The sequence below is a fragment of the Meriones unguiculatus genome, chromosome 2, assembly GCF_030254825.1.
Source record: "Meriones unguiculatus strain TT.TT164.6M chromosome 2, Bangor_MerUng_6.1, whole genome shotgun sequence".
Classification (NCBI taxonomy): Eukaryota; Metazoa; Chordata; class Mammalia; order Rodentia; family Muridae; genus Meriones; species Meriones unguiculatus.
In genome coordinates, this window is record NC_083350.1 from 91,295,862 (window position 1) to 91,322,281 (window position 26,420).

At 42.8% G+C, this 26,420-nt stretch overlaps 1 protein-coding gene across 6 annotated transcripts in view; it reads left to right on the plus strand.

Annotated features, from left to right (window-relative positions):
- Syn3 (synapsin III) overlaps positions 1-26,420 on the plus strand; it is a 496,250-nt gene that overhangs the window by 241,965 nt on the left and 227,865 nt on the right. The window contains exon 7 of one of the 6 annotated variants that reach the window (XM_060377800.1): positions 5,562-6,006. The exons of 4 other annotated variants lie outside the window; for them this stretch is intronic. In XM_060377800.1, the coding sequence (XP_060233783.1) occupies positions 5,562-5,750 (189 nt within the window). In that variant the 3' untranslated portion in view covers positions 5,751-6,006. Of the gene's footprint in view, positions 1-5,561; positions 6,007-17,443; positions 19,656-26,420 lie in introns of those variants that run through there. One more of the 6 variants, XM_060377802.1, reaches the window with a different exon arrangement.

A 26,420-nucleotide genomic window follows, 5' to 3' on the forward strand; every position in this document is an offset into this window, starting at 1 on the left:
AGGGGCCACATTTTAGCTCCTACCATAGCTTCCCTTATCCTCAAGATAAACTCAGAATCCAGTCATGCATGTCTTGTCCTTCACCTCTTCCCTCCAGCTATGTCTTAAACTTGCCTTTGTTTCGTGTGTCACACCCGTACTTTAGGCCTCCTGGCCCTGGCTCTAGCTGGTCCCCATACCACATGCTTCCTTTCAAGCTATGCCCACTTCTGATTCCCACCTTATCATGCAAGACTCACTGTGGGCATCAGCTCTTCCTAGAAGCCTTCCTCACTGTCCTTTTCTCTTATGATCCAGGGAGAAACAATCTCTCATCCCCCAACCCCGACCCCTGCCACAATTGTTTACTAGTTCTACCAAAGATCCAGTCATTTTGTCTGCTTCCTGCTCTCACCATGAGCTTCTAGAGGACAGACACATCATCTTCAATGCTCAGCCCAGAGGCAAGCATACAATAGACCACAGGGTGCAAATTGGAGCCTCATGGGCGGGATGTGGCCAAGCAGATGTGTTCTATTCAGCCTGCATGGCACTGAGAAGAATTTAAAATAGCTACCAACAATTAAAATGAGATGTGTTCTTATAAAAATGCAGAACTGCAGCTTCCTTTGAAATGTTGGATGTTCCCATCTTCAGTTTGCCGAAGCTAAGCCAATACCACCTTTTATATAAAACGCGTATCCTGTGTTGTACTCGCAAATAGAAACACCTGTTCATTTGTTTATTTCCTCTGGATGCTTCTACACCCTAAAAGTAGAGTAGTGTTAATTTGACCCAGATATTTGCTCTCTGGCTTGTATTAGTTTCTAGTCTCTACTGTAACAACTACTAATATGAGACTTTTAGTTCACATTTATAATTGACCGAAGTCCAGGGTCTTATTCATGAGGCTGAAATCCACTAGTAATTCTACTAGTAATCTACTAGTAGAGCCACCCTCTTTTGGGTGGCCTCAAAGGACAATCTTATTCTTGCCTTTGCTGGTTTCTGTTTGCCGAACAGAATTCGGCAGGCTTTGAATTCCCGGACTTGTAAATTTGTCTCTCCAGTCTTTTTCCTCATGGGCACCATATATATAAAATATATATCCCCTTATATGTAAAATCTTTTTTCCTCTTCTTGTCATGATAAATATGATTGAATTTGCAGGGCTCAGCCACAATCTTGCCTCAAAATCCTGAACTTAATCACATCTGCAGAAGGTTTTTCTTAACATTAGCAAATATCTAGGTGTTATTGATTAGGGAATGGGTCTCTTTAATGGGCTGTTTCTCAGTGTAGCCATGGCTTTTCAGAGGGAAGGCTTTACTCACCCCTGCTTTAAAAGGAAATATTCCAGCCCTTCTGGAAGCTGCAGGGCTCATTCTCTATCGCTATTTCATATACACCAGTGCTCCTGTTTCCAGATTTCTTTTTTAACTGGTAAAGCTAGCAGAAGCATGTGGTGAATGACCATTCACTGTAAGAATGAATGGAAATAACACAGGATCAGAGCCATCTCCATATGGAGAGAACATCTTTTTACTTTTTACTCAAGCTCAAAAATGAATAAAAGGTACTTCGTGTTTTCATGGGCATGTGAAGTGACTGGTCCTATGCATGGATGATGGGCATAGGCATTTGTCACTGGCCAGCCGTGACACCTGAATACCACCTGAGAGAGGGTTGGGGAGAGAGAGAGACAGGGCAACACAGAGAAGGGCACCAAGTCTACATGCTGATCAAAGTGTCGATTTAATGGACGTCAGCTTAACACTTAAGTAGGTAGAAAAATACAAGCAGTTTCTCACGTAGGAGCTTTACTTGGTCAAGGTTACACAGAGCCTGCTGTCTGGTTACTATGGTTGCACAGAGTTTCTCAGGGTCAGAGCAGTCTGCTGTAGGACCATCAAGGTTAGTTGATGAGAGACTGGACTTTGGAAAATAGCCAAGAGGCCGAATTCCATTGCTCAGATGCCATTAACTCCAAATTTGCCATTAACTCCAAAAAGGCTGCCACAGGCATCAGTTAGACATCAGTGTCTTGTAACACTCACCTACCCCCCATGTCCTGTAAATAGAGGCAGGCAGATATTGTCTTCATTTTAAAGAAGGAACTGAAGCTTAGAAAGGTGAGATAACTGCCCTAGTGTCAGAGAGCTAGCAAGTGGCAGACGTGGCTATCCAGATCATTCCCACCCAGTGTAGTTTCCACCAGCTGGAGAGGGTTCCACTGGGTGACCAGTCATGTGGATGGCACAATAGAGTGGTCTGAATTTCGAGGGCTATTCTGATGACTTCCCCTCTCACTCAGTGAATGAATGTTTTCTCTCTAGCACCCAGATTTTCAAAATGCTAATATCTACTTGGTAGACATCTTCAGGGAACCAGATTGAGTCCCAATAAGAATAATAATGCTAGCCAATACTGAATTGTTACTCTTCATTTGCCATGCTATATTTCACGTGCTTTTTACAAATGAACTAACCCAATACTCACAGCATCATTATAAGGTATGCATCAAGCAGAAAGGCATGGGGACATCATTGCTTTGTTCAAAGAACAGCAAGTGGAGCCAGAGGGGTGAAGATAGGAGATGGTATTAAAGATGTTTGTGACAAGTATCATGTGAAGGGTACATGGCAAGGAATTTGGCTTATGAGATAAGAAGTCATTAGAAAGACTGAGCAGAAGGTTAGCAATTAGCTCTGCAGTATGAAGCATCATGGTCTGCAGTAAGAAAAGAGTAGAACACAGGTAGAAGATAGAAGTCATTACAGTAATTTATCGTACAAACATTGGTGCTTTAGCAATAAATATGATGAGTATGGTCAGCTATTTTATGTTAAAGGTGTGGTTGAAACTATTTGCTTATGGGGAAAAAAATAAAAAAAATCTAAAGTGACTCCGGGCTTTGGGAACAATAAACTGTAGTAGGAAAGTCTTCAGGTGGAACAGCTGGAGTGACTGGGACTAACGTTTCTGGGCATCCCAAACATCGAGGAACAGTTGAATCTGGACTTATTTAGGAATCATCCACATATAACAAATGTCTGAAGTCACAAGACTCAATGAGAACACTACAGGAGAAATGTGGGGAAGAGCCTGGTGCTCCAGTGTTTAAAGATTGCATGTAAAGGTTTGCAGTGGTAGCTGAGATGCAATGGTTGGTGAGGGGAAAGAGACAGAGATTCAATGTGGAATTTCAAATGCATTGGCTTTGTTAAATAAGAGTTAAAGTTGGTAATTTGAACTCACAACATGGAGACATTGATGGTGATAACAAATGGAGAGGTGCTAAAATAAATGAAAGAGAGGAAGCACAGTCCAGATATCCAGATAGGCACACTTTCTTCTATAAAATATGATTAAAAAAATAGATGAGGCTTGATGAGACATGAAAAGCTTTTTATTTTCAGGTGTGATGAGTTTGAATGCTGGTGGTTATGATAGAAGAAAGTGGATACAGTAGAAGTAGAAAATTCAAGGTACCAATGGATTGGTGTCCTAGAATCAATGAAAGTGGGTACAGAAGTTAGGCATCTTCATAGTAGGAACATAGGCTCAGCCAACAAATGAGGAGTCTCTAAGGTCTAGATACTGCACAGTGGATGGATATGGAGGCAGGAGCTTTGGAAATTCTCTTCTGACTTCTCTGATTAAGTCATGCCTAGAAGATTCGGGGGAGGAAGAACAGAAGCAAGTACACTATGATTGGCATAGTCCTGAGTCCTGCATTTTTCTCTAGCCACATTTTTCTCTAGCTTAGGTGTGATATTTTTATTTTTTTTTATTTTTTTTATATTGATCTTTTACTTTTTGTAGCTATTATCTTCAAGTATATTTTGCCTTATATAAGCAACCAAGGATATTCCTGCTCTCTTTTGGCATCACTTTGTACCTTTTCCCATCTTTTATCTTTTGGTTTCTGTTCTGTGCCTATCATTACTAATGATATTGTTTTCTTTTTTTTTTTATTTTTTTTTATCAGTTACATTTTATTAACTCTGTATCCCAGCCGTGTCCTGATCCCTCATTCCCTCCCAGTCCCTCCCTCCCTCCCTCATCTCCACCGTGCCCCTTTCCAAGTCCACTGATAGGGGGGACCTCCTCCCCATTCATCTGATCCTGTTTTATCAGGTATCTTCAGGACTGGCTGCAAAGCCCTCCTCTGTGGCCTAACAGGACTGCTCCTCCCTTCGGGGGTGGGGAGACCAAAGAGCCAGTCATTGAGTTCCTGTTAGAAATAGTCCCTGTTTCCCTCACTTTGGGAAACCAATTGGTTACTGAGCTACCACAGGCTACATCTGAGTGGAGGTTCTAGGTTATATCCATACATGGTCCTTGGTTGAATGTCAGTCTCAGAAAAGACCCTGTGCCCAGATATATTTGGTCCTTGTGGAGCTCCTATCCTTTCCCCATCAGACTAACTCCCCTTCTTTCTTATGATTCCCTGTACTCTGCCAAAGGTTTGGTCATGAGTCTTTGCTTTGAAAACACTGCTAGTTAGAGTCTTTCAGATGCGCTCAGTAGACTCCTGTCATACGTTCAATGCACATCCCATCAGGTGTGATATTTTTAGATGGCTTTTGCAGGTGATGGACAACATATGATGAAACAGATAGATGTTTATAGAATGGCCATAGGATAGTCATATGACATGGTCATATGGCACTTGTGTGTATTGTATATATAGATACACATATATATGTGTGTATACATACATTTGTATGTAAACACATATATGGATTTATGTGTATAATATATATGCACATGCATATATATGTGTGTATGTATGTAAAGAGACTATATTTATACATATATATGAAAAATGCTTTTAACTAGTTTTGATATGGCAGGAAAGGAGAGCTATAATAATGGTCAAAATTACTGAATGAAGTAGGATAATAAGGGAGAAGCAAAGAAAGTGGCCTGACATATCCAAGTATCTATTGGAATTGAGTTCATAATATGCATGTTTTATTTTTGCTTGTCTCTTTGGTTGCTTGCTTTAGCTTATGGCTGTTTTTAGGCAAGGTCTTGCTCTGTAGCCCTGGCTTGCTTTGAGAACTTGCTGTTTAGACTGGCTTGGCCTAAAATGTGGCAATCCTCCTGCAATTTCTTCTTGAATTGCTGGAATTGTGCATGTGCCACTGTATCCATATATAATACATGTGTTTTAGAATTAATCTGTTTAATTCTGAAATATAAGATATATCAAGAAAATACACAGTTGCTTGAGATAAATCTCCTGTAATCCATTGCCACACAACTAGAGTAAGACTGTAAAAGAGAAATATAAAGCAATGATTAGGTTTCTCTTTCTCTCTCTCTCTCTCTCTCTCTCTCTCTCTCTCTTCCTGTGTGTGTGTGTGTGTGTGTGTGTGTCTTTATTTTTCATCTAAAGAATCAACTAAATCTATGGCCTGCATCTCAGACTATCTCAGAAAGGCATCAGCACAGGAATTCAGCACATTTGGAAACTTTATGAGATAGCCTTGCCTACAGATAGGTCTGACAGTAACAGGTGTAAATTTCTGAGCAGAGAACAGAGATCTCAATTTTTATTTCCTTTACATTAGGAATCTGAGGCCACTTCTCCAAGCACTGGTTTCCTCATCACAGAAGTGCTGGAAGCATCACACTTACTCAACAGACCATTGTGGAGTGCCTACCATGTACCAGGCACTAGACTGAGTGTTGGGGACTTCTTGGTAAATAAAACTAAGATGATTATCATGTTACCAATGGATCCATTGAGAGTCATCTAGGAGATTGGCGAAGTCTACCTCTAGCTTGATCTATGAGGGCCTTTCCAGAGAGGATTATCCAAGAAAAGAAGACCCACACTGAACATAGTCAGTACCATCCCATTGGCTGGGGTTTGGATATAGCAATGAAGCAACAAGGAGTATTCCTATTGATGCAGACACTTTTTTATTTCCTGGCCACCATGATGTGAGATGCTGTGTTCCGTCATGCTGTCTACCATGATGAACTAAAACCTCTGAAATAGTGAGATAAAATAAATATTTTCTTTTTTGAAGTTGCATTTCTTGGTTATTTTGTGATAGCAATAAGGAAAACAACATAAAACTTTCCATGTTTCTTTTTCTGAAAGCTTCTATCCTAGGTGACAATGAGGAGCAGAGTGAGAAAAGTTGTGGGACTTGTACTAGGGGCACAAAAAGTACACACAGTCCTGGAAATATGGCCTCTTCCACCTAATCCCTTCCCTAAGTGTTTTTCCAAAGTTTCCATATCCCACCCAGAGGGTTGGCAGAACTTTGGATATGAATATATGAAATATTCCTCTTTCCGTATCTTAGAGGTATAACCAATCTCATTTTTTACCCAAACCGCTTAAACACTGAGCTCTTCTATCTCAGTGGGAAGCAGAAAGAGGAATCCTGGTACTTGGAGCCTCTTAGTTGCTAGGACCAGAGTCTCAAGCCTGACAAGTAAGGGATTGCTCCTGTGGGTTCCCTGTCTCAGTTTGGCTCGTCTGTTATCCCCATGTTCTGCTGCCAGTCTGATGGCAGAGTTCTGTGAAAACACCAGCTCACATACTGCCCACTCTGAATCCGTGAAGAGCTACCTAGCCCCCAACATCCTCTCTCTTCCTGCTTACCCAGGCAGCTTCCCCTTGAGAGGCAGGCCCGAGTTCTCCCTCACGTGTCCAACTCTCCCAGGGGAGCTTCCAGCCCATGTGCATACACATTCTAGCCATGTGACCATCCTCCTCTGTCGCCCTCTCGCCTGGATGGGCCTGTCCTGTCATTTTCTCATTATCATCACCATCCCAGACCCAAACTTGTCCTCTGCTTTCCTGTTTCTAATTAAACTTTGTCCTATCAGGAATTCTAGGCCACATTGTTCTGCGGTTACCAGAGAGGAAAATGACAGCATGCAAAGGAAATTCTCACTGCTCAGCCTCGCAGACTTGGCCAGAGATATCCTGGTAGGGGTGGGGAACAAAAGCTGGGGGAGACCCCAGGGCAGATGTGGTGGACCAGTGAGGCTTGCAGTGGGTGTAGGGCAGAGGGTATTTCCTTTCCTCATCTTGTGCTTTCTTTTCACAGCAGCCCGTTCCTTGGAGAGCCCAACATTCCAGTTCCCAGAGCTAATTTTAATTTCTTGAGACTGGCTTGTTCTGAGTGACCCTTATCCCTGCCTTTCCCCTTGGCTCCATGTGTTTATTTCTGCTCTCTGGCTCAAACAACCCCCACACACTCACAACCTATACTCACACACACACACACACACACACTCTAACTTGTGACACTTAAGCAGAGAATAAAATAAGTGATTCAGGACAACAAATGACTAGGTCCCTGCACCACTCAGGAAGCAGGAAACTAAATAGCAGCAGGGAAGAGGGGTCCCTGAAAAACAAAAGAGAGTAGGGGTGGGGACAAACTTCCTGCTTCCCAAGTAAGGGCATGATGTTTACAACATCAGATGTGAGCTCAAAACCGTCCTGGAATTTAAAAAGAGAGAGACTATGAAAAAGAAGAGATGAAAAAGTAAGAATAAGGCATGCAGAAAGGTTGCTTGTACAGTACCCAAGCATCTCCGTTCAGATTCTCACAGATCTCTCATTGAGTTTTACAGATGAAGACATAGAAGGCAATTCAATGTTAGCAACACCAGGACTCAGAGATGTATGGTGACTGTCCCCATTTGGGGTATTCCTGGAAGATGGTATTAATTCAGACCCTAAGCCAGGATGCAAACGCGGCCTCCCAACTTCCAGTTAGATTTCCTTCAGGCCACTAGGCTACCTTTTGCCATGTTTACCACCCATTTTGTATGACCTGAAAGCACCTGAAATATTTGGTTGCCCTCTCATAGCACCCAAGGTGGTTTCCTCAAAAGAGAGTCCTTTGTTGCTTTTCAAAGGAAGACGTGAGAGGGCATAACAACACCTGCCTGGTTCCAGTCTGAGGAACTGCTACAGAGAAGCAGAATTCCCTTTCTTGTCTCCATCCCCCACTCTGCTAGTTGTTCAAGAAAGCTGGTTAGTGACTGGGGCTTCTTCCCCCAGTTTTAGAGGCATCAGAAACCCTCCCTGGATACTAATAGTGATTGCTCCCTTCTCTCAAATGTTTGCCCTGCTTTTAGAGATGCTAATTTATACACTGCTATTTTTCTCTATTTCTTGATCATCTATGTCAACTTGGTCTTCGTACTCAGATCCTGGGCTTTCTTTACCCAAGAAAATAAGGACTCTAGAACTTTTCATAGGCTTCCTGTGGATCCATTAGACTTCCGATCACTCCCAATAGACTCTCAAGTGCTCTGAGTCCCCAACACAATGCTACATAGCCAAACCATCCAAACAGAGTATCTGGATTTGAGCCCTGGTGCTGCCTCAGTTTCCACATCAGTAAATGGGAATGTCCTACTTTGTTCTCTGTTACTGTGAAAGACATCATAACAAAAACAACTTAGGGGAAGAATGGATTAATTTCAACTTAAAAATTACAATACATTCATTGAAGGAAGTTAAAGCAGAAACTTGTGGTAGGAACCTAGAGAAGAAACAAAGGAAGAAACAATGTTTACTGGCTCCCAGGCTCACATTCAACTACCTTAAAAAAAAATACAGCCCAGGCTCATGTGCCTAGAGATGATACCATCCTTGTGGGCTGGGCCCTCCTATATCAATTAGCAATCAAGAAAATGCCCCACAGGCCTGTCAACAAGCCAATCTGCTGGAGGCAGTGGTCCAGCTGAGGTGTCCTTTTCTCAGGTTTGTCAGGTAAACAAAAAAAAAAAAGAGTAGTCATCTCGGCCATAAACAATATAGAGCAATTGGGAAGACTAAATGAGTTTTTGTGATATATACAAATGCAAAAATACTAATTACTTTATTGATTTACTAAATACATTTTTGCCTTTTATAATAAAGGTTGTTTTTTGTATAGTACACACATTCAAAGTACTAAAAACAGTGTTGATGCTACTGCTGCTACTGTAGACACAACAGTGTAGTAGTAACGAGGTTAGTGTCATTGCCCCATGTGTCCACAGTGACTCAGGCCTTTGGTGTGGGTGAAGTTTACTGAGTACTACTCTTTTTCTTGGCAGCCCCTAAAGATGACTAGCATTTTCTTCTTCTATCATGTGAGCATACTGAGGCTCAGAGTCACCTTAGCCCAGATCATCCAGCCAAGAGGTGGAGGACCTCTTGTGACATGATAGTAAGGCTGCACTCCACTTTACCTTACCCATCTTTCCTTTGCTCCTCTCTCACTTCATGGTTAGAGCCACCAAGCTTTCCTTACTGGAGATCTTCATGTTCTTAGAAAAGTGACCTACTCAAGGGTGATAAAGCTTAACACATCAAATCAGAACTAGAACCCAGGTCTGCTAAAGTAGTTTGCAATGTGGCATTGCATTCATTACAGGCGTTTGTCTTGTTGGCCCATTGCCAAGTTAGATGCATTATAGCAAAGAGATCCAATTCTGGGTGATTGCCGTTCACACAGAAATAAAGGAGCTAAAACCATGTGTTGATAATTGGAATGTATTACAACCTGGGGAAACAGACCATGGACAAGGCAAAGAAGGTTCTAGTTCTCAGGCCTTTGGGGTAATGATAATACTGTTCACTCCAGGCACACCCCCTTCACTGTTTAAACTCCCCATCTATTCTTTCTTTGGGGATATGACACCCTTTGTTATCTGAGATTTTGAATCTGATGTTCAGATCCCTATCTGTACTGTCTTTGTGGAGAAAACACACTGGGGCCAGGCTCCTGAGAGATCTGCTTCAGGCCTCTGAGTTCTGCATAAGCCCCTCAGGATGGTTGATGGTTCCTCCACCCTGACATTCTCCTGATGTGGTTATTTTTAAGGAAAGTTCCACAGAACAAAACCTCACAGGGACACTGGTGTTTGAAGGCTGGGCTCTTCCTGACTTCCTCTGGAGACTGGTTTTGAGGTTGAATCACTGAATCACTCAGCAAAAGTAAATAAATAAGTGGATGAAGGGAATCTTCCTCAAAAGGAATTATGTTGCCTCCTCTTCTGACACAAAGCAGCTCTCATTACCAAGGAGCCAACAGCCTTTCTGGGACTGTCCTTCATTCCACAGGCACCCACACCGAAGAAGCCCTTAGAGAGGGCTGAGGAACAAGCTGTTCACATCCAGAGTCTCCAGATAAATCAATCTCAATCTCCTCTCCTCTTCCTCCTTTTCCTCTCTACTTTCTCCTCCTCCTTTCTCTCAAGTAGAACAAAAGGTGACCCGCTCATGGGCCTGAGGACTTATGGATTTGCTTTTGCTTTGTTTCCTCTGGTGCTCTCCCACTCCTACTTGGACTTGAGTGTCACATGGGTTACCTCTTGTTTCTCTCCCATACGCCAGCTTTTCCTTGACTCTTCCCCTTCAGGCAAAGGGCATGGCAGAGCACTCATCCACTCCCTGAGTATAAGCCCTTCACTTTGAAGATAGGAAAAATGACGTTGGGACTACAGAGACCAGCCCTGGGATATATATGTATTTGTTTTAAAATAACTACCAAAAGTGTTAATAAGTTAAAAATTACGTCACTAATGGTGATGCTACTTCCTGCATGTGAGCTACTAATTAAACATCTCATTCGGTCCACATTTGTCCCTGTAGGTGTATGTTTATTTTATCCATAAGTACAAGCATCAGTCCATTTTATCATAGCTTCCAATGGAATTGTGGTAAAGCATTTAGAAATGGAAATACATGTCATTTTATTGTTATTTTGTTTACTTTAATAATGTTTTTCATATTTGATTTCTATCACAATGCCATTTTTAATTTAAAATTGTGCATACTGTAGGTAACTGTGGATTTTACTTTCAGTGTAGTGAATTTCACACAGTTCAAGAAGCATCATAAGATATTGGTAGAAATTTCCTCTAGGTACTGAAGAGGGAATTCCAGGAACACTAACCAAGTTCTGTTCTACTCCATGTAGAACATCCAGCCTACTAGATATTAGTAATAAGAAAAGGACCTTGCGTGTGGGGTGAGGGTGAGGTTACCATGGTAGATGAAGAGGCAACATAACAGAATGTGGATAAGCTTTTTCTTGTTGCCTTGTTGAAGTCAGAAAAGTGGAAACATTGAAGCTAGAGTCTAAAGACCTGAGTTCAAATCTTGTTTCTGCCATATATTGATGTTGAAAGCAAACCAAACCTTCCTGGCCTTTGTTTCTGCATTATAAAGGGATCCCCTCAAATGAGAACTAGGGAGGTCTTACAATGACACAGACTATAGCTCTGACTAATTGTTTGAGGGATCCTAAGATTCCTTCTGGGACAATTGGTGCCTTAGGTCTTGGAGTGATAAGAGTGGTATGAATGGGGGACACCTTAGATTTAGCCATAGTGAAATCAGGATTGCAAACATCCTACATCATTAGGCTTTTATACTTATCAAGTACCACTTCTAAAAGTACAGGAACTCAGTGTCTTTCTGCACATGTTACAAGTTAGTCCTATTCCTCTACCCTCCCCACTCTCTCTAACTTCTGTAGACCAACTCCCAACCTTTGCTGTGCTCTACAGTCTTCTCTCCCAGAAAGAGTTTGGGAAAGATGAAAATGAAGTCAGGCTGAATCTCTGCAGTATTCTTGCTGAAAGGTTAGCAGTTCCTGATTACTCAATAGAGTTTCCACTTCCCTTACTGGGCCAGCTGTGGGGTCCATGGGAATAAAAAGGACCATAACAGTGAGAATTTCTGGAGGCTTCTCTGGCTTTGACTCAAAGCCACCTCCTTCTGGGAAACCAAGGAAAGTGTTCTCTTAGTCTGCTGTCACAGGACAAGGCCTTGGCCCAGGATACATGAAGAAAATCAACTTCCCTTTCAGCCAGTGAGGAAGATGCAAAGATGGTTTGAATGTATACATTTGTTTATATGCTGGAATTTGTGACAGATCAAAGTGAGGGGCTGTAGGAATCCAAAGGAATGAACCCCAAAACACCTTGCTTATTTTCTTTCTGAGCCAAACTTTCAAGGGGTGGAGGACTGTCTTCTCAGAAGGAGTGATTCAGTGACTTTGAGATTTTATAGATGAGGAATTGAGGACTAGCAAAATATGGGAAGGGAAGTAGATGTAGGCCTTGGTCATGGGGTGGTGACCCCTTCCCAAAGTGTCCACATGTTGGCCCTCTTGCTTTCAGTTGCCAGCTCTTTGATTGCCAATACACTTCTGGGAACCACATTTATACTGAGTTCAACATGAATCACAACTTTCCCTCAGGAACTATTTTTATCCATTCTGCCATCTAAGCATCAGGGAGTTCTTAGGCTAAGGGTAGCTGAGCCAAAAGGCCTTGAGCATGAGCACCAACCTGTCTACACATTGAAGGTTCAAATTCAAGAACACACAGCCCTCTGCACAGGACCCACATTCTGGAGAATATGATTGTCAAAAAAGGGTTCAAGCCTCTCTGTCAATGGCTGTGAATCTGAAAATGTTGGAAGAGCTGGGGGAGCTGCAACTCTCCCTGTTCAGGGAGAAGTGGAGCTGGCAGGGATTCTCAGAGGAGATTCCCATAGAAAGGCCAGAAAGAGAAAAAGAGCCTTCCAGTAATGTAGAATGAGTACAGTCACCTGACTTGTACCTAATGTGCAGAGAGCAAAAGACTTGACATCTGTTGGGTGTATTAGTTTTTTTGTTTTTGTTTTTCATTTGTTTGTTTGTTTCATTGCTATGACCACACACCTAGCAAAAGTAATGTAAGAAAGGAGAGTTTCTTTGGGCTTATGGTTTGAGGGTACTCTATATCATGGCAGGGAAAGCATCAGGTAGGAGAGCATGAGGCAACTGGTTGCGTTTCATCTATGGTCAGGAACTGGAAAGACATGAATGCTGGTTTTTCAGCTCTCTTTTTCGTTTTCATTCAGAGCTGTCCATGAGATCATAAATATTTCCAAGATTTGTGTGAGGTAGTGGACCTCTTAGTTAGCTTGAAGGTGGTGATCTTTCTAAAATATGCGCACATAGCAGAACATCCACCACATTGTACACGTTATGTCTATGGAGTTTTGCTCACTGAGTTTACCTTACTCAAACTGAGAAAAGAAGTTTTAAAAATCAAAACAAAAGCCAGAGAATCAAGCTACTTGGAGAGAGGATGTTTCCAGGGTCTGGAAAAAATTGTAGAAAGCCTCAGAGGTACTGCATGGTTTATGGCCTTCAGCAGGTGGTAAGAAGGGACAAGGATTAAAAAACCAGTTTTTCTGCCACCCACAGTATTCTCTGGGCCTCTAGCTTCTCATCCAGAAAATGGAATATAGTCCTATATTGGAATGAAAAGACAGGTCAATCTCTTGTTAACTTCTGAATGGGTAAGGCCTGGAACAGCACCTGGCCTTGGGGACACGTCTGGCCGCTTGCTGAATGAATGAGTGAATGAAGGACCTAATTTAGTCACTATACACTTCTGGCATAAGTAGATGATCAAGAATAAAGATGCTTTTGATATTTGAGGTTCATAGATGACTCACCTGATGAGAATGAAAAAGTGCTAGAGACTTTAGATGCTTGAAGCTAGCGCTCTTCCACAAACTGCAAAGCTAGTGAATCTCAATGGGCCTGGGAAGCCCTTCCTTGTGAAACATAGTCCCCTGTTAGTGAGTCCTGTGGTGTAAGGACCTGGCTATATGTAAGAAAACCTTTTCTGCCCCTTCCTAAGGCAACTCCCCATGTGTCATTATCACAGGGCAGCTGTGGCCTCTGGAGACAGCCTGAGTCAAGAATTAGGAATTCTTGGAGGTAGCCAAATGGTGACCCTTTGGGGTTGTTCTCTGAGAGTGAGAAGGAGAGACTGCTTGCTTAATGTGGAGTCACATGATCAGCATCCAGGAGACCCCAAAGAATGGTGACCTTCGCTCCTCCCACGAATCTTGACCTCTTGGTCTCAGCAGGCCCTAGTGTTAAGCTTTCTTGGAGAAGAGGCAAACTGAGACAAAGTGGAGAGGCCTGTCACATGGTGTCTCACTTATGCCAAGCTGCCTCTTGGCTCCTGGGAGGCAGGACCCACTCCCAAGGGAAGTTGGTGTAGGAGGCTAACCTGACCCTTCCTGTGCTTAAGTGGTTCCAAGAGAAGCCTGAGTTTTCTCCAGAATGCTGAGCTTCTCTCTTAATGGCTCCCAGATCTTCCCCTCACCCTCCCTCCAGTTCTCTGTTCCCACACATTGTCATCCTGTGAGGTCAGCTGCCCACTTGTCTCCCCACCCCATGTGCCCTTCATGTGCTCCTCATGTGTGCTGACCCACAACAAGTATGACACTCAACCTTTTGTGGGCACTTTAGCCTTGCCCCATCTCAGCTCAGGGCCTTGCCTGAATACAGAAGTCACTGGAAAGGAATCCAGAGGATCTAGGGGAGGATAAGCTATGGGGCAGGTGCATAGGCTGCTGGTTCATCTATGAAATCACAGTAATAAGACATCCCGCTGAACGTGGCTGTGTGGTTAGATGAATTTGGCTGGAAAGAACAGCAGGAGACTGGTAAAGAATGGGGTCATAAAATAGGTAGTTAGTAGGAATGGTGGCAGGATTAGTGGTCTACATAACTTATTGAGCTAAAGAGAAACATTAGAAGCATATGGAAACTTAGGGTACTGCAGACCAAGGGTGGAAGTCTGAAAGCTTGCATTGAGAAGTTTTAGAAGGAGGCAGGACGCAGAGCCCTATAAGCTCCATCAGTTGTGGCTCTGTGGGAGAGGTGAGCGCACATAGAAGTGAGATTTGGGTAGCAAAGAGGGAAGTTGAAGGGTGTGCTCTAAACTGAGGGGGTGATCAAGACACAGCAGCCCCAGCATAGTCAGAAATTATGAACCAAATTTGAGACCTGAAACTTACCGTACAGCTTAATAAAAGTTTACTTTATTATGATGCCCCCCTAAGTTAGGAACTTGGGTTCATACACTCACTCAGAAATGAGTGGTTGTAGGTGTCCATTGCCCATCCAAGTTGAAGCTAATGATGGTCTGACAAAATGAAATTCCTCTCTCTAGAGAAAAGCTTCCCTTCTGGCTGGTCCGGGCTTTTGGCTTTCAGTTGTTTCAGAATTCAATTCTGGGGCGGCGGGGGGGGGGGTTCCATTTTGGAGGGTCCATTATTTCAATGGTCTAATGGCCAAAGTGAAATACCAAATGTGTCTCTCATCCTTGGTAGGCTGGTTATAGATCCCTTCACTACTTCCTCACTCAGGCTGGTGCCTTCAGTCAGTGCTCAGTTCTTATTACATTTTCTCCACCGTGACACACCTTCACCCTTTCTATGATCTCATGAATACCAAGACTTAAAAGATACAACTAAATCTGAACCTGTGTGCACACTCTGCCTAGGCATCTGGGCACTTGGTAAGCATTCCAGTGCCAATGCCTGAAATACAACTTTCCTTTCCCCATAAACCTGCCTCACCCTGAATCTCACCACCTATGTTCATTTAGGCACCTGTGTACTCAACCTCAAACCCTGGAGTCCTCCTTGAGTGTTCCATATCTCATCTTCCTCCTCACCCCCAATCTAACCCACCATTATATTTTATAGTTTCTCCTGACAAAGCCTCCTCAGCATACAGCTGTCCTTCACCTGCTCTGTTGTTGGCTACTAACTACTTGCCCTATTTCTGTCATTTGCCTGCTTTCAGTAAGATGGCCCTCTGGGTCTTCAAGCTCCACAGCAGATTTGACTAACCAAGGTTCAAATGTATTTGAAAACACATTATCAAATTTGTATTGAATACAGGTAAGGTCTTTTGATCTGTTACTATTCCCTAGCTAACCCAGCACCTCCATGAATGAGATTAATTAATGTCTTTCCAAGAGAGATCCCCAAGTTCTGCCACATGAAGAGGCAAGAAGAAGACAGCCATCTATGAGCCAGGAAGTAGCTCTCACTAGTCTATAAGCAGTGTGATCTAGCACTGCACTGTCCAGCCTCCAGCACTGTCAGAAATGAACAATTTCTGATTATAAGCCACCTACCCTGTGATCATATCTTGTGGCACCTTGGATAGAGACATCTAACATGTGATAGTTCAAGACAACTGAACAGAGACAGACACATAGAGAAGTGGGATAAAGGGACAGAATGTCACAGAGGTTTCAGCAAGCCACAATATAAGGAAGCCCAGGAAAGAGATCCCAAGCATGTCACCCAGAATGGAGTTTGAGTTTTTCCTTAACCCAGATGCATGTCACAAAATAACTTTAAATGGCTGAGACTTAGCCACAGATGCTATATGGTTCAGAAACTAAGGGTGTCATGTTAATGTTCCATCCAAGGTGACCCCCTGCCACCCAATTGCAACCTTACCCTGGGGCAAGAAAATCCCTGAGTCCGCTTGCCCGGACCTGGTCACTCCAAAGCTAGTGAGTCCACTGTACAAAGAATCTAGTCTGAGCACCTTCCAAATTGCACCATGATTATTTATGTGACAGTCAGTCTCCTCCTCCAGATGGAGAGCCCTAGGGTCTCATCATGGTGGCTCACAAATGACCACTTCTTACAGTCTAGACAGAAATCTTAAATGTTGGATGAATGACAGTCTCATTCACAATTTCAAGGAAAGGAATAGTGAAAGCAACCCAACCATGGTCCATATTTGACACTTTCCATTCAATCACATCCCCTTTTCCCTCACGTTTACAGTTCCTGCTGAGGCAGTTGTCATCAGCCTTCTTTTATTGCAATGAAAATTGGAGCCCAGAAACTTGTTGTCTGCACAATGCTACCACTTATAATTGGCAGAGAGAATTGGAAGCCAGCTCTGTCTGACTCTGTGTCCCATGCCCTCTTCTTCTATTCCACCTTCTGTTGAATGGAAGAGTATTGAGTATCATGTCCTGGCTACTACACTGACATGTCTCAAGCATATTATTCTATTTAATCCTCTTATGAGACTCATAGTATAGCCTCGCTACAAATGGAGACACCAAGGTTCAGTGATATTACCTATCTTTTTCATCTTTTAACTATATTCTTTATAAATATTTTTATTAAAAAAAATTATACTGGGCATGGTGGTACATGCCTTTAATTCCAGCACTCTGGAAGCAGAGGTAGGAAGATCTCTTGTGAATTCCAGGACATTCTAGTCCACATAGTGAGTCCTAAGACAGCCAGGGCTATGTAGAGAGATCCTTTCTCAGTTTTTCTTTCATATAATGTATTTTGATAACATTCTTTGCCCCAGCTTTTCCCAGGTCCTCTTCCCTACCTCCCTATGTACCCAACTTTATATACTTTCTCTGTTTCTATTAAAAAAAAAACCCACAATATAAAAAAAGATGTAAATCAAAACAAAATACAAAATAGCCCCTCTAAAACAAACACACACAAAAAAAAATGTGGACATTTTGTTTGATCAATTACTTCTGGGCATGTGGCTTGTCCTGGGGTATGGTTTATATCTCCTGTGTCACTGCATTGGAGAAATCTGATTTTCCATTTTCCCAACAGGTACCAAATGGCAAGTAGCTTCTTGGTAAAGAATGGTGACTTTGTGAACACTTCCCCCATCTCCAGAAGTCAGTTATCTTAAACCAGGTCCTCCAGCTGCTAAGTTTTGGTGCTGAATTAGAACCTGGCGTTGTTTGAACTCAATGCCAAGTTTTCTGAAGACAAAAGGAGTCAGTGCCCTGAGTGGCATCGTCAATGATTGGCATGAGCTGAGGAGTACAAGTCTTATCTTCTACATTGGATCAGCTAACCTCAGAGTGTCCCAGCTTATACACCGTAATCATTCGTACACCCTTCCTGTGACCAAGCCCAGGGATGAATCACAAGATCCAATGGACAAGGAAGGTCCAGAACATGGCTGGAGGAATGCAGCAACTAGCATGTATGTCTTCTGACAGTGGACCAGGCACTCATAGTTAGACACCGGAGGCTGTGCAATGAATGACTCCTGCAAGAAATAACTCAGTAGAATGGTTTAGACTGAGTCTATTTCCTGACTGTGTAGTCTTCCGAGCCTCATTCCTTCTCGGACCCAAATTCCTCATCTGTAAAATGGGTTAGTAGTTGAACATCTCGTGGGATCACAGGTCAGATGAAAGGAAATTGCTTTGATATGGTGCTTAGTAAAATTAATATCAGCTCTAGTGAGGTACTTTGTTTAATGTGTGTAAAGAACAGCTATGCTATGTGGACTCTGGGTAGCACCTCCCACCTTTTCTTGCTCTTTGAAAAACACAGGATCTGAAGTCCAAAGATCTGGCCTCAAATACAGTTGAGCGACTTCTCTCTCAGTCTTGTCCTACTCACACCAAAAAGAAAATAGTAGATTTGAACCTTCCTACTTAGTCCTTAGATTTTCTATCAGACTCCAACAAACAATATAGGGAGCCTAAATGCCTGAGAAATATTAGCTGTGGTGTTGGGATTGTTCACTGGTCTTGTCCCCCTCCACCCAGGCTCTCTTTAGCCAGTAAACCTCCTTCCCACCCTTTCTGGCCCTCATCTGCCTTGGAATCTCACTTGGCTCCCCAAAAGGCTTCACAGCACAGCACAGATTGTCCAAACGTTGCTTCCAAAGCCTCCGGCCGCTGAGCCTGGTCCCAGCCCTTCCTTTTTGAAAATGTCTCGCCTAATGGGAAAGAATGTGGGCTGAAATTCAGTCCCATTCAAGTGTATGAGTACCCATTGGGTCACTGCCAGGTGCCAGGCCCTGAACATTGAGTACCTGGAAATAAGTAAGGCAGTCTCTGCCCCAAGAGCTAAGTTTAGTTGGCAAACAGAGACAGATACACAATTGCATACTTGTGTCAGGGAGCCTAGAGAAAGAACTGTGTCTAGCCTAGAGGAGCTCTAGAAAGCTTGCTGGAGAAGGCAGTATGGGAGGATAATCTAACCCTCACTCATTCAAGTCTGAATATGGAACCTTTACTGCATGATGGGTCCTTTGCCACCCTGTATTGTCTCCTCATCCCAGGTAACATAGATTCAGCCATTTTTCAAGCTAAAGTGGTCCTTAAAATATAAACTTCATTTAGTTGAGCATTAATTCCTTTCTGTACAACTAAGGCATGAGCTACATTGGCTAAATGATTGTTCAGGGTCTGAGCAGTCTGCCCAGTATGACTCATGGCTAATGCCCCGGTGGTAGCTCCAACAGCCGCCAATGAGATGGTAGTAACAATGGTGGCTGTATTTCCAAGATCCCTTTTCTGTCTGAAGAGAGTCATAGCGTGAGGGGCATCAACAGGCAAAGGCACGCAGTGAGGCATGCTAGTAACCAGGGCATACCTAAATTTACTAGCATTCCAGCATTGGGCAAAAAAGCAAGTATCATTACCACAATTACTTGGCTCTATCTGGCTAATAATGAATAAAAATGGGGGATATAGACAAACAGGTGTGGGCTTATAGGAAATATTATGAGAAGCCTTAACCCCCTCGTTGGAACATCCTGCGTCAGTTCTAGAACTAGCAGTGGTGGAGGATGCGAGGCTAAGCACTGCACTCAGGGTCAGCAGCTTTGGACCCAGAGAAGAGCATGTCTGGTTGCATACGGGTTGATGCCCCAGGTCCCGCCTCTGAGAAAAAGGTATCGGACGGGTCTGATGCTCTTTGGGTGGATGACACCTAAATGAACATCGGTACAAAGTCCCAATTTATTTCTAATATCAGAGATCAGACCTCTACTCTTGCCTGATGTGTCTAAAACAAAAAGGGAGAACTGTAGAGAGCTGCGGAATGCTATGCCTTAAAGATGGAGCTGGTTTCCACCTTCCACCTTCCTGATGGTGAGTGCTCTCTGTCACGAACAATTCCACATTTGGCTAAGGCTGAGGATCTGGCTTGCTTCCATGTATGTGGACCTATCTGCATTGCCCACATGGCACGCCTGGGTTGGCTACCCAGAGGCTATTTAAGCTGTGGGCTGGCTTTCCCCAGGGTCCGAGGATTGTTCAAGGTTCCTGAATAAACTGCATTGAAAAAAAAATATATATATATATATATAAACTTCATATGTCATTTTAAAAGAGCCAGAAAGCTGAAGTGACATTCACCCAAATGCCCAGCTGAACTTGCTTGCATGACTGGGCCTTTTTTATGTGAGGATGAGCGTTTCTTCTGGGATGTTCATTTCCAATCACACTGACCTTCTGGAAAGGATGCCAGCTGTTCATAAAACCACCCGGAGGGGAATTCCCCTGGCCCTCTAACCTGCTGCCTAGGCTGCCACGATGAACCTTAACAGTTAACATGCACTATTATATCCTAAATTAGGTAACACCAGCTATTATCCCAGCTCAGTCCTCACAAGAGTTCTGTGAAATTATTTCATTCAGCCTGGGTTATAGGTAAGGAAGCCAAGGTTCAGACAAAAATCCTTAGGGTGTGGCTGTGAAACTAGAAATTCACTCCAGAAGTTAGAGCAGCCTAGGTCAACATCTTGATCATACTACCAACAGCAATATCTATTTGGGAACCAAGGGCTTTGTGACTGCTTCCTGGCCCTCTCTTTTTCTTCTCTGTGATTGCCTTGGAAGAAGTATTGCTGGTGACCATATGTCTCAAATGTGTCTCTTTTCTGTCTTTGCCCCATCTCTGCTCTCACCAACTGTTCACAACTCTCAGCTTTTCCTGTCCTGTGCTCTTTTTCCATCTCTCTTAATCACTTATCTATACAACTCCCTCCTCTCTCTGTGTGTGTATGTGTCTGTTTGTCTGTCTGTCTCTGTCACTCAGTTTCTCTGTCTCTGTCTGTCTGTCTCTCTGTGTGTTTGTGTGTGTGTGTCTACCTCTGTCTTTCCTATGTCCCTTTTCCTCCAACATATTCAGAAATGCCAGGGACCTTTGCCCTGCTAACAAGGGATGTGTCTTTCAGGCCTCTCTGGGCTCCCAGCCTCAAGTTCCCAGGCAACAATAGAGGAAAACCATGGAGAAAATCAGACTAGTCCCCACCAAAAGATGCATACCTCCTTGGCAAGACAGGAAAGCAGGTTTCTAGAGAAGAGATAAATAGGAGATGCTGCTCAGCAGCATCCCACCTTGCAGGCTCTCTGTGGACATCTGGTTGAGGAAGTGGAGCCCATTTTCTGGCTGGAGGCTACATCAGTAGAGATAGACAGTGACCACACACACAGCTCATATAAGCAAAGGATGTGGAGGGTATGCATGGGGGAACAAAGTCAGTGAGTGTAGAAAGCCAAGATCAGGCTCTCCTTCTCTTTAGGGTGGGTGGCAGGGAGAAGCTCAGAGTTCAGAGGGAGAGGGAAAGAGTTCAGTGTAACCCTCATTTTTGTGGGCTGAGTTCAGATTCTAGCTCTTCCTGGTTTGTAGCGATGCCTTCTGGACCTTAGATTTTCTACACTGGGTCCAGATTCTTTCATTGTCTGATAGCTGTGGCATTTCCCCCCTTGGAGATATACAGCAGTGTTTTATTAGATGAATCTCTGAAAGGCCACACACAAAGCTTGGCAGGTACTGGGCACTCAATGAACACGAGTCTCCTTCCTAGAAAGTCTTTCTGCATCAGCCCTGCTCCCAGAGCTCTCTCACCCTCTGCTCTCTGCTGGTTCTTATAGCCCTGGTCTGTCCCCTGACAAGCTGTCTTACTTCATACACTAATCCCCATTACTCCCATGGCCTTTGCTCTTGTTTGCTTTCTGAAATTTTTATCTGATATTTCATCTCATTATTTCCTGTGATTTGGATATGGTTCAGATGTCATCTAAGTGTCCATGTGTTTTAAAGGCTTAGTACCCAGATGGAAATATTGTAGGATGGCATTTTTAAGAGGTGGGGCCCAGTGAGAGGTTCCTGGTTAATTGATAGCATGCTTGTGGGGCTTCTGCAGGTGTGTCCAAACTTTTCATATGTCTTCTACAAAGTTTATGTGTTCAAGGTTTTTTTTTTTAATAAAAAATACCTTATTTGTGTTTTAAGTAAGTCTACAATTTTATGTTGAGCTTCATTGTTTGCTAGTCTTGATGTGGGCAGCTTCATACAGCCCCTGAGTAACAAGTTGCCTGCCCTGTGGTCCCTGCCCTATTTGGAAGGGACTCAAGTCACTAGATGACTAATGGTACCAGGATGGTTTGGAATTGTCTAAAGAGCGGCCAAGGATTGATTGTTGGGCAGGCAACATACTGAATGCTCAGCATCAGAGCTGAATTAGGCATTAGACATTGTGACTTCCAAGAAGGGCCAACCACTGCTCCAGGATTATTAGGAATTTATTATCTGTTTTGTATAGTTTCCAAAGCCAGAAATTAATTACACATTTGTACTTAATTGTATGTATGTGTGTATGTCTAATAGCTGTTATAAAATCTCATAATGATCAGTTTATGGCCATCTATAGAGGTCTTTGATTCAAAAAGTTTGATTAATTTATTATTATTCATTTTTTAGTAAGTGATTAGCATGTTGCTTTGGGTAAATGACTTGATTTCTTTGGTTCCTCCTTTATCAAGAGAGGTTGTACATCACAGAGTGCTGGTGGTGATTCAATAGACTAATGCATCAAATGCTTAGAAGAGGTAATGAAACCTACTCATTGTTCACTCTTACTGCTTTTGTTGTTATTAATGTTTTGATTACACGGAATATGGAACTGTGTGGAATTTGAGGTCTATTTTTTTACATTGCATATGAGAGAACAGGCCACATAAGTGAAACAGAAAGACCATATGGTTAATTGGAGAAACACAAGCTCAAAACTCAGGTAGACATAGGTACAAATTCCACCTCTTGGGCTTCTTCTCTAGGTGACCTTGAGTGAATTGCTTTTCTTCTTCAAGCCTGTTTCATCCTCTGTAAAGGAAAACATCTGCATCACGACAGAATAGGTACTCCCATACTTCCCATGGTGATAGACATCCTGTCTCTTCCCATCCCTTTTCAACTATTGAGCTAATGAGCATCAAAGCTCTGATTTTTTTTTGAAACAAAGTCATTCAGTATTTATGACTTAAAACAGTGGTGCCCCCCTTTTTTTTTCAATGCAGTTTATTCAGGAACCTTGAACAATCATCTGACCCTGGGGAAAGCCAGCCCACAGCTTAAATAGCCTCTGGGTAGCCAACCCCAGCGTGCCATGTGGGCAATGCAGATAGGTCCAAAGCTCTGATTTGAGACAGATATTTTCCCTTCTGCCCTTTGTTCTTCCAGAGGTTTCCATAAAAAAAAAATCTATGAGAGTTTTAGCTAAGGTCCAGGAGCCATTCTGGACCAGGAGGCCAAAGAACCTGCTGCTCTAACATTGTACCTGGTGAAACAGAAAGAAAACTAAACACCTGAGTATTTTTTTAAAACTAATTTCACATTTATTTTCTCTTACTTCTTGATAGGAGTTTAGTTAGTGGTTTTAGGCAAAAATTTGAAAGCTTTTGCTTGGAACATTTCACTATAATATGATCAATAACAGGACCTTGAGAAGATGTTGATTCATTGTGAAAAATCCACCTACAAACTGACAACACTAATTTAAGTCTTGGCAAAGAGATCTGGACTAATGCTAAGCATTTGTGCATTATGAGTTTTTACAGCCAGTCTCATGAAGGATCAAATTGGAGTATTTATCTATAGTGCCTGCACTACTGTGCCTAAATTTTCATTGGTTTCCTTTGCCTGCTGCTTATAAAGATGTGAGCTTTAACTGCCAGAGAAATTCAGATTGGGACAAACCATGAGATTCATCTGATCTGATTACTGTGGACATTAAGATTCTGCCAAAGTTACCCATCCTGTACCCCTCAAATGCCTCTGATGATAGATGCTTACCACATCCTGGTCACCCCACCTCACCTCTGTATGTCTCTAATTCAAACAAAATTTTTCTCTAAGTTATTGCTGCAAAGGCATCTCCTAACTGATCATCTTTGCTTACTAGCCTCTGCTGTTTCTCCTTGCTCACATCCAAACTCTCCAAGTCCCTCAAAGCTAAGAGACTCTCCATCATTATCATCTATATTACTTTCCCATACATGGCCTGGGTCTCACTTAGTTTTCAGTGCCAGGCCATTTTATAACTTGGTTGCTTTGCCTGTGCTGTTCTTCCTAGCTTCTCATCTCTAGCAGCCTCCTATAAATTTTCTAAGCCTTCAGTCAAAGCTTTTTTGCCCCAGGAGCCTGGCAAGCACCCTGAAAGGATGCCAAGGCTCCATCCATCAACACCTCTGATTTTCATCTTGATCATCTGTTTTTGTGTCTTTCTCCATTTGAGTAACAGCTCCCACTGCTCCTCCCAGGCTCAGTTTACCACCTGCACAAATAATGGTCAGAAGGCATTTCCCCAATAAACAGGCAAACACATGATGGCCACATTGACAGGTAATCCCTTCCACCGGCACTAGTTTTATTCCTGGGTCTAGCCCTTTTCACATGGCATTATTTACATATTTGAAGGCAGTTCTTTTGTTCCCTGGATGCTTTCTTGTCCAGGTCAATATCCCTAATTCATTTTATTTGGTGGGAGATGTTGAGGTATTCCCAAGTCCAGGGCCTTGCTTTTGCTAGACAAGCATGCGGCTTCTGAGCTGTAGTCTCTGCCTAATACCCCAGTCCTACTGCTCTTGTGTGGTTCTGTCTTGAGCCCCTCTATCCCTATTATTCTTCTCTACATTAATTACAAGTATTTAGTGTCCTCCTCAAACTATGTCATCTGAAATTAACCCAAAGCTGCCCACATAATCTGCCTTATGAAAGAATACTTCCCACTTGTGGCTGTGAATTGTTTTTTGGCATAGAAAGAAGACAAAGACTGTATTGAACATAGGGTCAAACTAATTCTATTATCTGTCATCTAAATAACTTGTGTTGATGTTCAAATTACTGAACAACTGGTGTGGTGTAGGAACTGGCCAACAGCTGCAGATCATAGGAAGGGTTCAGAAGCTCCTATTGAACTTGATATTATTTTTTATGGTTAGGGGTCACAGAGTAGGAGAGTGGGTGTGATGTCAGAGCATCAGCAAATTGGCCAGTAGCATAAAAACGTATGAATATTTGGATGTCTGGGAGGCTATCCCTGTGTGTACTAGATAGGTATCCACCCTAGATATGGCTGGAGTCAAGAACTTCCAGTTCTTATAGCATTGATCTTCTCATCTTGATACTAGAGTTAAAAGTAGTACCTGCTTTTGGGGACATTGAAAAGACATAATAAGTATGTCCCTCTTTTCTGACAAAATGATAAGCAATTAAAGAAGGAAAATAACTGGACTGAAGTCAGGAGAGGTCTCCTTGAGTACCTGAGAACAATTAGATGGAAGATCCGCTTCTGGCCCTTTTGACTCATTCTCAGTCCTTGGATCTCTCAGCTAGGCTTGGACTTAACTTGTTCTGGGTTCCAATAATGCCTCCTCCTTGTCCAGAGTATTCTCATGAAGTTCACTGCCCATTGCCTTTAATTCCAGTCTCCAAATACCACTGATCATCACCCATGTGATGGGTGTGACCATGGGTGTGACCATGTTGATGACTTCAACAGCACATCATGGCTTTGGCCATTCCTTTTATACTTGGTCAAACTTATGAGCTTTGGTTCAGCATTCTGTGAGTTTAGACTCCATACCAAGCCCTATACCAGGTACCATGACCTAAACGTGCAGTTTAGGGTCTCCTTGATGGCCAAGATTAGACCCACACACAAAGGCTACAGACATCACTGGAAAATGGTCCATACCTCCACAATACAGTCCCAACCTACATCTCTAGCCTCATCTTATTGCTTGCTGAATATTCCAACTAAACTTTGCCATATGGCCATTTTAACCATGCCCAGTCTTCTAATCCCCCCTTGTTTTTGCCTGCTGCTCTTTTGTTCTGCGGTGTCATATCTTCTTTTCTCTGGCCAACTACTCCTCATGTATTAATATTTGGCTCATATGTTTCCTCCTTCAAAGCCTAGCTCTGCCTGTGAACTTACATTGGAATCCAGTTTTTCACACTGAATCTCGGGGCCACAGAAAGCCAGCGGGCTATAACTTGATGGGGTTCACCTCCATGGGAAATCAGACAGAAAGAACTTCTATTTAGCCATCTACATGTACCAACAGGAACCAAGCAAAGGGGTTCTACCTGTGAGGAGCTTTTATGACTGGTCTTTCAATGCCCATTTCTTCTCTGAACCCTGTGTTGCTTGTTTCTTGAATTAAGTGTAGATTCTATTTAGTGACATAGTGTCCACACCCCTGGGAACTGCGCACCACTTCAAGTGCTATCTTTGGTAACAGAATTCCTAGACCTAAGGATCTAGTTTCCTGGAGAGGGATTGTCCATCCTCAGCTATTAACAGATCTACCCATTTGAGAGAACCTATCACTTAAGTCTGTAGATAAGCTTCTAAAATCCAAGGACTTGATACAAATTCAGCCTATATAATGTATAGGAATTGTGGTTAGTATCACTATCTCATTAGACAGGAGAATTAATAGCTTAGCGGTACAGCTAATGAACTCCTGAAATGTCAATGGACTACAGA